The sequence below is a fragment of the Myotis yumanensis genome, unplaced genomic scaffold (assembly GCF_028538775.1).
Source record: "Myotis yumanensis isolate MYYU_CA2020_CCGP unplaced genomic scaffold, mMyoYum1.0.hap1 SCAF_1, whole genome shotgun sequence".
Classification (NCBI taxonomy): domain Eukaryota; kingdom Metazoa; phylum Chordata; class Mammalia; order Chiroptera; family Vespertilionidae; genus Myotis; species Myotis yumanensis.
This window is the reverse complement of record NW_027223752.1, coordinates 163,452,052-163,466,527: the sequence shown is the minus strand read 5'-3', so window position 1 is coordinate 163,466,527 and position 14,476 is coordinate 163,452,052. Positions and strand designations below refer to the sequence as shown.

General features: G+C 41.6%; 1 protein-coding gene across 4 annotated transcripts in view; it reads right to left on the bottom strand.

The window, feature by feature from the left end:
* The window catches only part of TASOR2 (transcription activation suppressor family member 2), a 99,535-nt gene that overhangs the window by 59,695 nt on the left and 25,364 nt on the right, over window positions 1-14,476 (bottom strand). For all 4 annotated transcript variants that reach the window (XM_070391390.1, XM_070391414.1, XM_070391399.1 and 1 more), the window contains 3 exons: window positions 9,745-9,890; window positions 9,374-9,469; window positions 8,022-8,094 (listed from right to left, as the gene is read on the bottom strand). In XM_070391390.1, coding sequence (XP_070247491.1) covers window positions 8,022-8,094; window positions 9,374-9,469; window positions 9,745-9,890 — 315 coding nt within the window. The remainder of the gene's footprint in view (window positions 1-8,021; window positions 8,095-9,373; window positions 9,470-9,744; window positions 9,891-14,476) is intronic.

Genomic DNA, 14,476 nt, shown 5'->3' with positions numbered 1-14,476 from the left:
GCCTACTTTGCATTTTTATAAATGTGGGTCCTATTGGGCATCTTTTTCTAGACAAGTCTGGTTTCATCAAAAGTGAAGGTTTGCTTTGGATGGTATACTTTTCCTTAATCAACTTCTTCCATTTTTCTGGAAATGTGGCAGCAGATCCTTCACAGGCTAATGTAGCCTCTTCAGTAATTTTTTAAAATTTCAGTCCAAACCTATTCTTGAATCAGTGTAACCATTCCTTACTTGCAGTAAATGGCTTGGTGCCACTCATTTCAGGGGGTCCCTTGCTAAAGTCTTCATATAGGCTAAATGCTTTCTTGCACAAGACAGTCCCATCGGTTGGAACACATTTTCTGTTCATGTCTCCCACCCACAACTTTAATGCTTTTTTTAATCTTAAGCACTTACACATTGCCTATAACTTTTGCAGTTTGAGGTGTGACAGAAAAACTAGCACTAATTGTTTTGTCCCTTTTCACAATTTCACAGATAGAATATTTGTTCTTATCATAGGTTTTAGTAACCTCAGTATATAACTTTTTTCTTTATTAAATCAAGAACTTTCATCTTCTCACTTAAAGGCAGCATTTTAGGGCTTCTCTTTGGTATATCTGAATTGCTGATATCACTACTCTTAGCTTTGGGGCCATTATTAAGTCAAATAAGGGTTACCTAAACACAAACATGATATCATGACAGTTGATCTAATAACTGAAAGGGCTACAAAGTGACTAATGGGCGGGGAGCATATACAGTGTGGAGATGCTGGACAAAGTGACGATACATGTCATGGGTGGGATGGCACAAAATTTCGTCATGCTGCTCAGAATGATGCAATTTAAAACTTAGGAACTGCTTATTTCTAGAATTTCTCATTTGACAGCAGGTAATGGAAATCATGGAAAAGTGAAACTGCAGATAAGGGGGACTATTATACTCTTATTTAATAACATGTACCAAGGTTTACTATATGGTACGTCTGTGCTAGGCAGCTGTGATACAAAGGGAAATAAAGGAAGGTCCCTGTCTTCAAGCAGCTTATTCTGCTAAACTGTAAATTCTAGTAAAACAGGGGTTATATTTGTTTTGTTCACCATTGTACTTACATCATAGCTCAAAATGTAGTATGTACTTAAGTATTTATCAGACATATTAGAGGCCCAGCATATTGAAAAGAAATTAGAAGGTGGCCTAGCCTGGACATGCCGTGGATCCAACCTCTCGCGGTCCCTCCCTGGCCGGCCGCACCTGGGGCAGCACCGACGCTTAAAGGGTGTCTGTGGACTGAGCGAGGTTCTTCTGGCAGGTGGGGTCCCTCGGCCTGGCCTGTGGGGATTGGGCCAAAACCTACAGTCCAACATCCCCCGAAGGGTCCCAGAGTGCAAGAGGGCACTCTGCAAAGTTGCTATTGCTTGGCAGCTCCTGCATTGAGTGTCTGCCCCCTGGTGGTCAGTGAGCATCACAGCTGGTCAAATGGCTGAACAGTCGGATGGTTGCTTAGACTTTTATATATACAGATATCACATTTGAGGACACACAGAAGTAGAACTAATTAAGTAATTAAATCTGCCTGAGAAAGGAGTTCTTTTCTTTTTTAATTTATCGGTAATATATTTCTATTGATTTCAGAGAGGAAGGGAGAGGGAGAGAGAGGTAGAAACATCAAAGATGAGAGAGAATCATTGATTGGCTGCCTTCTGCATGCTCCCTACTGGGGATCAAGGCCACAACCTGGGCATGTGCCCTTGACTGGAATAGAATCCAGGACCCTTCAGTATGCAGGCCGATGCTCTATCCATTGAGCCAGACCAGTTAGGGCGAGAAAGGAGTTCTTTAGACAGAGAGAGGAAAACAATTCTAGGTAGAGAACAGAGTGAACAAAAGTATGAAAGCATAAAAAATCATAAATTGTTTATAACAGTAGGCCAGTGTTGAAAGCAGGAGAGAAAGGGGTGAAAGCTGAGGTTGAAAAGAAAGCTTAAAACTATATAGTAAATATCCTATCTAATAATAGAGAAACATGGTAATTAGCCGTAACTTTGCTACCCTTCCCATTGGCTAATCAGCGAGATATGCAAATTAGCTGACAGCCAAGATGGCGGCCGGCAGCCAGGCAGCTGAAGTGAACATGAGGCTTGCTTGCTCCAGTGACGGAGGAACCCAAGGTTCCCCGCCTGCCACCACCCAGCTCTGAGCTCCTGAAGCAACAGCTCCAAAACCTACAATGTTTCAATTATAGAAGCTAAAAGATGGCAGCTAATTTGCATATACCAGTTGCGAGGGAAGACTGAGGACAACATGGAGGCCAAGCGGTACAGAAGGGAGCTAAGTAGAGGCCTCGAGGACAGAAAGGGAGCCAAGGCTGCGGAGGTGGGAGGTGGGAGGGAAAACCCAGCCACAGCGGCTGCGAGCAGGAGGGGCAGCAGCTTGGAGGGGAAGGGGCAGAGCCTGGGAGCGGGAGGGGAAACCCAGCAGGAGTGGCTGGGAGTGGGAGGGGAAACCCAGCAGGAGTGGCTGGGAGCGGGAGGGGAAACCCAGCAGGAGCGCCTGGGAGAGGGAGGGGAAACCCAGCAGGAGTGGCTGGGAGCGGGAAGGGAAACCCAGCAGGAGTGGCTGGGAGCGGGAAGGGAAACCCAGCAGGAGTGGCTGGGAGCAGGAGGGGAAACCCAGCAGGAGTGGCTGGGAGTGGGAGGGGAAACCCAGCAAGAGTGGCTGGGAGCGGGAAGGGAAACCCACCACAGAGCCTGGGAATGGGAGGGGAAACCCAGCAGGAGTCGCTGGGAGTGGGAGGGGAAACCCAGCATGAGTGGCTGGGAGCGGGAGGGGAAACCCAGCATGAGTGGCTGGGAGCGGGAGGGGAAACCCAGCAGGAGTGGCTGGGAGTGGGAGGGGAAACCCAGAAAGAGTGGCTGGGAGCGGGAAGGGAAACCCGCCACAGAGCCTGGGAATGGGAGGGGAAACCCAGCAGGAGTCGCTGGGTGCAGGAGGGGAAACCCAGCATGAGTGGCTGGGAGCAGGAGGGGAAACCCAGCAGGAGCGGCTAGGAGCAGGAGGGGAAACGCAGCCTCGGCGGCTTGGAGTGGGAGAGAAGCCTGCCTCAGGGGGTTTCGCTCCCCTCTGCTTCGCTCCAGCCGCTGGAAGCCCTATTCTTGCAGGAATTTTCCTGCAACGGGCCTCTAGTTTTTGTATAATAGCTTAGACTTTATTTTGTAGGCAATAGATACTGATCAAATCTGAGTCTCTAAAGGGGAGAGACAAGAACTAAACCAAACAGAAAAACAATTATAGGAGTTGAGAAAGGAGAGACGGATCCCCCCCAAGGCAGCAGAGCAGCAGTGAGGAGGAGGAAAGGACAGATTTCAGAGATATTCCTGAATGTAGATCTCGCACTTGAAATGTAAAAGACAATGGTGAGAACACTTTGATATAATCAAAGAATAACTAACTAGTGGTCAGAAGTTTAGGTTCCAGTTCCAAGTTTTCCATTTACTAATAACAACCATGTGACTTAGGAGTATGTTACTGAAGAGGGAGGTGGCCTTGGAACACAGATACATAAACCACAGGGTTCTCAAGAAGAGAAAGAACAAGAGCCTCTTAAAATTATATAACACTACTTTAATATAAAGTACTAGAGGCCCGGTGGCCCTGTCTGCACCCTCTCCAATCTGGGACACGTCGGGGGACATCCCCCTCACAATCCGGGACTGCTGGCTGCTAACCGCTCACCTGCCTCCTGCCTGATTGCCCCCCTGCTGGCCTGATTGATGCCTAACTGCTGCCCTGATGGCCCAATTGCCACAAACTGGCCTCCCCTGCCAGCCCTATCGTCCACAACTGCCCTCCCCTGCTGGCCTGGTCGCCCCCAACTGCCATCCCCTGCTGGCCTGGTTGCCCCCAAATGCCCTTCCCTGCCGGCCATCTATGGCAGCCATCTTGTGACAATGTGAGGGCGTTGTGCGAGGGCACAAGGACCACTTAGGCTTTTATTAGTATAGATTACTATTACACACAGAACAACCCATTTCAACTTGAGCCCAAAACTATAAAATACACAGAGGCAGTGGTGCAATTTTATTAGCACCAGTATATGTGTTTAAGAAGAATGTGTATTTGTTAGGAATCTACAGCTTCCACTCAACCACCCTATGAAGCCAGCCTCTCAAAAATCATCAATAAAACCATGGGATTGTAGAAAAATGGCCTTACTTTTTAGTGATGTAAGCTGAGGTATTTACTTGTAATTTACTTTCAAATCCTTCAGCAAAAAAACACACAAAAAAAACAAACAAACAAAAAAAACCACCCAAAAACTCAAACAAACAAACAAACCAAAAAAACAACCAACAAAAACCCCAAATTTTTTTTTAGGAAAGGAAGGGAATGATGCAAAACATCTGTTAGACATACATGATGGGTATATTATACCATGCTCTCTTCCATGGTAGCATCCTATCTAATAATAGACAAACAGGGTAATTGACTGTACCTTCACTACGCCTCCCATTGGCTAATCAGCGCGATATGCAAATTAACCGCCAACAAAGATGGCGGTTAATTTGCATACATAGGCTCCAAGCGGCGGAGCGAAGACTGAAGGTGAGCCGGAGCAGCGAAGACGGAAGACGGAAGGTGGCTCTGGCCGGGGCCATGATGACGGAAGAAGGAAGACGGAAGAAGGACGGTGGCTCTGGCCGAGGCCACGAAGACGGAGGATGGAAGGCAGCTCCGGCTGGGGCCGCAAAGACGGAAGACGGAAGGCGGCTCTGGCCAGAGCGAAGGCCTGGGTCCCGGGTGCCGGAGGAAAACCGGTGCCCACAGCCAGGAGAAGGGAAGGCCTATTGCACGAATCTCTTCATACAACAGGCCTCTAGACTATATATATAAAGAGCCAGGGTCCGTAATGACCAAAGGCTCGACACAACACCAGAAGTCAGAGCTGGGTTGCCATGGCAACCCAGCACTGACTGCAGCAGGTGCTGGGGCAGCGACCCAGCACTGACTGCCAAGGGGGCTATGGATTAGGCCCGGAGAGAGGCCTGCAGAGAGAGAGGCAGGGTCTGATATGCAGCCTCAGTTGTAGCTGTTAATCAGCCGTTGCCTCTCTTTTTCTCTGGGCTTCACCAGCAGCTGCACCTCTGTTTCTCTCCAGGCCTCTGTGGGGCTGCTGATCAGCTCCGCCTCTTTGATCAGGTCCAGAGATAGGCCCAGAGACAATGACTGGCATAGAAACTGACCAATAAGAACCAAATCTGGATGAAATACCAGGAGCCAATGGCTGCCTAGGAGGCGGAGCTTTTGACACGGACTGGCATAGAAACCGACCAATCAGAACCAAATATGGGTGAACTATAAAGGCAGAACCTAAGGTAGGGGCTGAGGAGGGATTTAAAGGGCAACAGCTGTTTGGTGTAAGGTGTAAGAAAGCGGTTCAATTTTTTAATGACCGCTTTGGCAGTATAGTGCATATGGCTGGCTATCAGTCCAGATATAGGGATTATGTGTTTTTGTTTGCCAAGAGCATCTCCTCCTGCTGAAAAAGGCCCCCCCCCGCCATTTAAGCAACCCTATCCTATATAATCTATCTATACTAATAAAAGGGTAATATGCTAATTAGACTGGGTCAACTGGCCATCTTCCGGACGTCCGACTTCCTTTCGGACAAAGCCATGGTGGTGGGGGCTGAGGCAGAGGCAGTTAGGGGTGATCAGGCCAGCAGGGGAGGGCAGTTAGGGGTGAGATCAGGCCATTGGGGAGGAGCGTTGGGGGCAAGATCAGGCTGGCAAGGGAGGTCAGTAGGGGGCGAGATCAGGTCAGCAAGAGAGGGCAGTTAGGGGTAATCAGGCAGGCAGGCAAAGGCAGTTAGGGGTGATCGGGCAGGGAGGCAGGTGAGCGGTTAGAAGCCAGCAGTCCCAGATTGCGAGAGAGATGTCCGACCGCTGGTTTAGGTCCGATCCCTGTGGGACATGCCCCAAGGGGTCCCCAGATTGGAGAGGGTGCAGGCTGGGCTGAGACCCCCCCCCCCCCCCCCGCCCCGTGCACGAATTTCGTGCATCAGGCCACTAGTTTTTCATAAAGGAAAGAAGGATGGGTGTGTGTGAAAAAGAATAGGCAAGAAGAAAGAGGTTTTATGTACCATAAAGTGCCACTGGGTTATGAATTTATCCCCATTCATGTCTTTTAGAAGAGCTGAATGTAAGTTTAAAAAATTTTGTTTTAGACAGTTACCACATGACCCAGCAATTTTACTCCTAGGTATATAACTGAGAAATGAAAACACACACCTATACAAAACTTGTCATGAATATACACAGAACTTTTTATAATAGCCAAAAGGTGGAAACAACCAAATGTCCATCAACTGATGGATTAAAAAAACATGGTATAACCATACAATGAAATATTATTCAGCCAAAAAGGGAATAAAGTACTGGTACATATACAACATGGATGAACCCCAAAGGACACTAAGCTAAGTAAAAGAAAAAAAGTCTCAAAAGATCATATATGACTCCATTTATATACACTATCTGGAATCGGCAAATTCATTAGGCAAGAAGTAGATTAGAGACTACCTGGACTAACGGTAGCTAACAGGTGCAGGACTTCTTTTTAGGGTGATAAAAACAGTCTAAAATTGTGCTGTTGGCTGCACTAAAAAACATGGAATCGTACATTTTAAATGGATATATTATCTGGTATGTTAATTTTATCTCAAAAAAGATATTTTAAAAAAAAAATCAGCAGGAATCTAGCCATGAAGCCCAATCATCTTTCTCACTCTGGATTCTGTAGCACCTGATACAGCTATATATCCCCCCACTTAGATCATTCTGTTTTCTGTAAAACTCTACCTTCTGATTCTTCATCCATTATACTGTTCTTGACTGCTCCTCCTTCTACACCTTCCCCATCCTCCCCTTCCCTCAGTCCCATTCGATTCAAAAGTTCTGTTCTTTGCCATTTTTTCCTTCTATATTGTTCTATGTAACATTATGTTTGGCTTCAACTAACACCAACCCCCACCACCTTGACCTGAAATCTCCATTTCTAATTCCTTTTCCAATTATTCTTACCACCACTACGATATCTTCCAGAAATGCTTATGAAAATATCATTATTTTTCAAATTCAACTCATAAAAGTAGTAGTGTCCAATTACTGAGAGTTTACTAGGTTTGTGCTGTTTTCAGTACTTTACAGAAGCTCATGTATTTTCACAAGAAATCTAGAAGACAGTTTTACCTATCCTATATAATAAAAGGGTAATATGCAAATTGACCGAATGGGGGAACGACCGGTTGCTATGATGTGCACTGTCCATCAGGGGACAGACGCTCAATGCAGAAGCCAGGCTCAAGGCTGGTGAGCGCAGTGATGGTGGCGAGAGCCTTTCCCCCCTCCGCAGTAGCGCTAAGGTTGTCCGACTGACATCCTCTGAGGGCTTCTGGACTGTGAAAGGGCACAGGAACCCCCCCCCCCCCCCAGTGCACGAATGTCGTGCACCAGGCCTCTAGTCTTATATATGATAAAATTGAAACTTAAAGAAATTTAGTGCTAATTTACATTCTCAATCATATGATTTACCTCTTTTATCAGCTTCCAACCAATCTTCTCCCCTTCTGTGTCTCTTTTCTATCAGTAATATCACTGTAGTGTAAGTTTAAATCTTTATTTCCTTTCTCTTACTCCTCACATTCCATAGTTGCCAAGTTTAATTAGTTCTATATATTCTCTATTCCTATTGCCATTATGATAGCATAGAAGAGAGCCTCACTAATCTGAATGACTATAATAATCTCTGGGCACTAAAAGACACTTTCAGTATCTTTTCTAGTCCAACCAACTTTTATAAACAAATTCTGATCATGTAACTTCTATTGGAAAACTTTAGGCTCAAAGCTCATTTATATGATACAGTCTATTCTAAAGATTATTATTTATCATTAATGAAACTGGCTTTTAATGTGGGTATCTTATGAAATAAACTATACCCTACTTCATTTTGTAAAAGAAGAAATTCTTTTTTCTTACCTTTTGCTGGGTCACCCAGAGTGGTAATAGCACTGCTGCCAATACAGAGTCCACGCCGACATACTAATTTTGCCTTTAAACAAAAGACAGTACTTCACTTATCACATTCGTCTTGGGAGAGGTAATGAATGAACACTGTAATCTATAGGCTTTCAAATAAATATAAAATCTTTACACTATACATATTTATGGCACAAGGCAAGTTTATGTAAGGCTACCGCATCTGGTTAATAGTTCAAATTTTTTCATGAAAGCCACCATTTCTGTTAACAAAAATGTCACCAGCAAAACCAAATTAAACAAGATCACAGGTAAGTCCTTTCTTAAAGTTTTCTTTTTCAAATATAGCTTTTGAAATGTTTTACTCCCAAATGTGTTTTGTAGTACGAATCCATAGCACATCTTATTTGGAAGTAGTTGATTAAATAAAATATCCTGGTATTACTATAATATCTTTATATTATATACTAATATTAAACATTCTGTAAGCAAACCTACCATTGTTTTTTTTTTTTTTTAATAATTTTTTTTAAAAATATATTTTATTGATTTTTTACAGAGAGGAAGGGAGAGAGATAGAGAGTTAGAAACATCGATGAGAGAGAAACATCGATCAGCCGCCTCCCGCACATCTCCCACTGGGGATGTGCCCGCAACCCAGGTACATGCCCTTGACCGGAATCGAACCTGGGACCCTTCAGTCCGCAGGCCGACGCTCTATCCACTGAGCCAAACCGGTTTCGGCCTACCATTGTTTTTAAAAAAACCATTAACCCTACTAAAACATCACCTTTGAATGATGTTAAAATTATCTCAAGGTGCCAAACACATCTTTGGGACATACCCTGCACACAGTTTCCTTCTCCCACAAGTCAGGTAAAAGCAACAATATGGATGTTCAATCTTCAAAGATGGGAATGAAATAATTCCAACTAACTAGAATGCTGAAAGTGTCCATTTTATCTCCAAAACTATATCATTTAAACCTGAAAAACCTCCATAAAGAATAGAAAATATCTATGTAAACAATGATACATAATGGAGAAATAGCCATTCCTTCCATTAAAAGGCATTACTGCTACCTAAGAAACCTGTATTAATCCACATCTGACCAGTTTACAAATGTATTTAAGATAAAACTAAAATAGGCCTATAAAAAGTTGCAGAAATCAAATCTCTTTCATAACTAGCTTCACTGTCATTTACATTGCTACTAAACTAAGTAACAAAAAAGGTTGATGAACTGTTAATCTTATAATACTTACTTAAAGTAAAAAGCCAATACTTAAGTTTAATAATTTATTTTGTACATTAATTCACAAATTTAATTTTATACTACCTAATTCCCTTACCTGATTTTCACTTTCAAACAGAAGAAACCCGTAAGTTTCTTGAAGTTCTTCCTGAGTGTAGTTACTGGCTTTTTTTTCTTGGTAAAAAGTTTTGTACTATATAAAGAGAGAATAACCAAATGGTATAAACATGTTATTTTGCCTTGCAAGTTAATTTTAAAAAATGTATCATCTGAATTGCTCCTGCTAAAAGACTAATAAAATTTATTTTTCTATTCTTTAGATTATTACCTTCCAAGTGACTGTTTCCAAGAGTCTTTTATCTAATTTGAAAAGAGCTTAAAAGAACTAGGCTTATATACCCCAAATGATGGTTCTTTAAAGCTAAAATAAAATTAACACACAGACACACTGTGTACCAAGCACCTCACCTCATTTAAGAAAATGTCATTTTTCACCAAAGTCACTTGACTGTATTGAAAACCATGCTCAGATGCAGAGTCCAAGTAAGAAGTATGGAGAATTGAAACTGCCCTCTGGAAGAGAGAGTCTGAACTCAAGGACACTGTCTCAAAAACTGTAAAACACAAACAAAAATAATGCAACTGTTTAAGATAACCAAAGGAAGGGATTAAAAGTGATACACTAAATACTTCATCTATTTCCTTCCTATATAACTGAGACTTTTACCATGTGCTTTGGCGATCATATCTTAATTTAAAAGACCTCTCACATGAAGAAAATAATCTAAATGAATTACAATTTAGGGTGAATTATTTTCAATACAAGAGTAAAATGTACCCTGCCAGATCCCTTATTGCTGTGGTTTAAGCTGGATGTTATAACGTACTGTTAAGTTGGTGGTCAGACCAATGTTTCACATCTTTATGATTTTTTAAACCTATGTCATTATTTTGATAAATTTACCCTTTCCGTCTTCTCATCAAATCCCCACGTGCATCAGTTGAGCTCTTTTTAAGGAGCCTACTATTGCACACTCAGCAAACATATTAGAAATCATTGTATCTTTGGGGTTTCCTCACAAGCTGAGATATGTCTATTGAACAGCTTATGGTTTGTATTATAAAATCATTTTTTCATTTTACAAAAATAAAACTTTATTACTTTTTTAAAGTGCTATTTTCAAACCATACTCATGTGCTATCCACGATATTCTGATATGTCCTTCCCATGAGAGGCATGTTTCCTAATTGAGAATTGCTGACTCAACCTAGTATTTCCCTTGATGTGAGCCTTTGTGCCTTTTGATTTTACAAGTCTTTAGCAAGAACTGAACCTAATAATTTCTCATAATATTTAACCATTTGATTTGTTTACTCCTTTCTATTTATATCTTCTCTACTTTCTTTAACAAGGCTGGGAAGGAGTATCCAAACTGATAATTTATAAATAAGAGAGAGAATGGAATAATTTATATGGCACTGTTAGGTTTTAGTCATATAGTACAAATAAATACATTAATGCAGCTTCCTACTTTTACCAGAACTCTGCAAGTTACAGTTCAAAAGTTAAAGGAAAAAAAAGCATATTATTATTATTATTATTAAAAAATATGTTTTTACTGATTTCAGAGAGGAAAGGAGAGGGAGAGAGCGATAGAAACATTAATGATGAGCGAGAACCATTGATCGGCTGCCTCCAGCATGCCCCCACTGGAGATCGAGCCCGCAACCCAGGCATATGCCCTTGACTGGAATCAAACACGCGACCCTTCAGTCCACAGGCTGACACTCTATCCACTGAGCCAAGCCAGCTAGGGCAAAAGAATATTATTTAAAATTAAATTATTAACAACAAGTAAGAAAAAAAGAAACTAGACTATCACAGAAATGAAAACAAACATTTCAGTGAAATTAATTTGGACTAAACTGTCCTAGCACTTCAATTATAAAGTTAGCTTAAAATGCTTTATAAACAAAACTTCCTAGTACAAACAATGAAAGGTTGTAAACAGCAAGGAAGGAAAGAAGAGAGGATGAAACACTTAAGAATATTCTGAAGTGGTATATCTGATCCATATCAATTCTGTTTTACTTTTTCTCAGTTTCACTTTCTCCTTCACTATTAGTATAATAGTGCTATACAAAATTCTAAAGAGATTAAAATAGCAAAACACCCATGATAATAAAAATTATGGCTTTCTAAAGCTGTATTACTTAAACTAGGAGGTCTATGCATTTGCAAATTCATCTTACAAAAGCTTAAATATAAACCAGAATTCGTTTAAAAATTATAAATTTGGAAACCCGTATTTAATATTTTAAAAAAGCAATATAATATAAAAAATGTAACTACTTTGAGGCTCAATATTTGAGAATATATTGCTTCCAGTGACAGAAACAAAAGTTATCACTGCTTTGAAAATGAACTTTCTATGACTATCAATTTCTCTAAATTCTACAAGATGTTAATAAATAGGCACGTTTTAAGTTTCATAAGTACTGAATACTACTGTATCCCTATTTTTGAGTGTTAAAACACAATAAACTGAAAACTGTAAAAGCAGTGCAATTGAAAAAAAACCACACCTAACAGTGTTTCCCAAATACATGCAGTCAGAGAACACTTTATACCAGTGAGCAGAGTATTGTTCCCAATAAAGCTATTAATAAAGATGATTTAAAATAAAAAAGAAAAGAAAGTAAGTAAAAACAACAACAAAAAATGTAAAGATACAAAAAAAAGGAGAAACAAGTAGGAAAAAAATTACTTTGTGCTTATATATTTTTATTTCTAAAACTATTTCTTTTTAGTTAAAAATGCTCCCCTTTAGGTCAGCATCTTCCAAACAGCAATATATATACAAAAGTAATTCTTTTATGGTTAAAAGGGAAAGCATGTTAAAAGCCATGGTGTTGAAAATCACAGTAAATCTTCAATCTTTCATGACTTCATAAATTACTTCAATTATACTCAAGAAAGCACGAGTTTCCTACTCTATATATAAGATAGTTGAGAATTTTATTGAGGAATCATTTAACAGTATCTCTTCTTACATAATATACTTTCGTTTAAGAATCTAACATAAAACATTATAAGCGGTAAATTAATGGTCTCATTTTTTGCTAAGCAATACACATTATTTATACATTCAAGGTTGTAAGAATATTAGGAGAATGAACAGGGGACTACTGCACAAAGAAACCTAATACATCTAAAAAAGTAACTTGAAAAGTACTTGCCTATAATGTAGAAAAAGTGTCCCTAGGGCTTCAGCGACCAATAGCGAGCACATGGAGAAAATTTAAGTTCAATCATAATGACTCTGGAAATTGAGTTAATATGCTTTCCTGTTGCAACGGGCTTTGGACACATTTCTCTGCTATTTGTGGATTCAATCTAAAATGTTAACTCAAGAGGAGGAGACCAAGATGGCGGCGTAGGTAAACACCGGAGACCGCTGCCGCAAACAACCATTTCAAAAATACAACTAAAAGACGGAACGGACATCACCCAGAACCACAGGAAGGCTGGCTGAAGAGAGACTCTACAACTAGAAGGAAAGAGAACAGCAAATCGAGGCTCAGAGGCGGCGCAGTGTGGAAAATACAAAGGTACCGAGATGCGCGCGCAAAGCGGGCTGGTGGCTGAGGGCGCGGTTGTCGTTTTCTGTCGGGAGTGAGTCTCAGACTCTGGGCTCCAGATCCGGGCGAGTCTCTAGGGACCCAGACTCAAACGGGAGAAGCGGGATTATCCGGCATCAGTTGGAACCTGAGGGCAGCTTTCTCTCCGAGGTTTGCAGCGGCTGCCGGGGTTCTGAGAAGCAGAGCCTCTGGGAACGGGACTGAGCGCGGCCATAACTGCTCCCTCCGCCCGCCCTGTTGAGCCCGCCCTGTTGAGCCCGCCCCGCCCAAACCCTGCGCACAGCCATTTGCCGATCGCCTCAGGCAAAGGCTGGATTAGCGCCTCCCCAGAAGGCAGACGTTTTCCATACAGCTGATTCCTATAGCCAGTCGGCCTGGTGGTCAAATCCCTCTAGTGTTAACTACAACAATTAAGGCTTGGCTAGAACAAGACTGCGCACAGAGACCACAAGGGGGTGCACCAAGAAAGCATAAAAGATGCGGAGACAAAAAAACATGACAGAAATGGAGGATATGGAGCAAAGAATCGCAATTTTGAGGGCTTGCCATAAATTTGTGCAGAGCCTCACGAAAACTAATGAGACCCTCGATGCTACGATAAAGAAATTAGAAAGTAAGCATACACGGACTGAAATAAAGAATATTATACCCAATAGCAGACCAGAGGAGCACAATAATCAAACCAAAGATTCGACAAAAAACACCCAACTGGAAAAGCAAAATGAAAAAAGAATCCGAAAGTGTGAAGATAGTGTAAGGAGCCTCTGGGACAGCTTTAAGCGGACTAATGTCAGAATTATAGGAGTGCCAGAAGATGAGAGACAGCAAGATATTGAAAACCTATTTGAAGAAATAATGGCAGAAAACTTCCCCCACCTGGTGAAAGAAATGGACTTACAGGTCCAAGAAGCCCAGAGAACCCCAAACAAAAGGAATCCAAAGAGGACCACACCAAGACACATCATCATTAAAATGCCAAGAGCAAAAGACAAAGAGAGAATCTTAAAAGCAGCAAGAGAAAAAAACTCAGTTACCTACAAGGGAATACCCTTACGACTGTCAGCTAATTTCTCAACAGAAACTTTGCAGGCCAGAAGGGAATGGCAAGAAATATTCAAAGTGCTGAATACCAAGAACCTACAACCAAGATTACTTTATCCAGCAAAGCTATCATTCAGAATTGAAGGTCAGATAAAGAGCTTCACAGATAAGGAAAAGCTAAAGGAGTTCATCACCGCCAAACCAGTATTATATGAAATGCTGAAAGGTATCCTTTAAGAAGAGGAAGAAGAAGAAAAAGGTAAAGATACAAATTATGAACAACAAACATGCATCTATCAACAAATGAATCTAAGAATCAAGTGAATAAATAACCTGATGTACAGAATGAACTGGTGATTATAATAGAATCAGGGACATAGAAAGGGAATAGACTGACTATTCTTGGGGGGAAAAGGGGTGTGGGAGATGCGGGAAGTGACTGGACAAAAATCATGCACCTATGGATGAACACAGTGGGTGGGGAGTGAGGGTGGAGGGTGGGGTGGGAGCTGGAAGG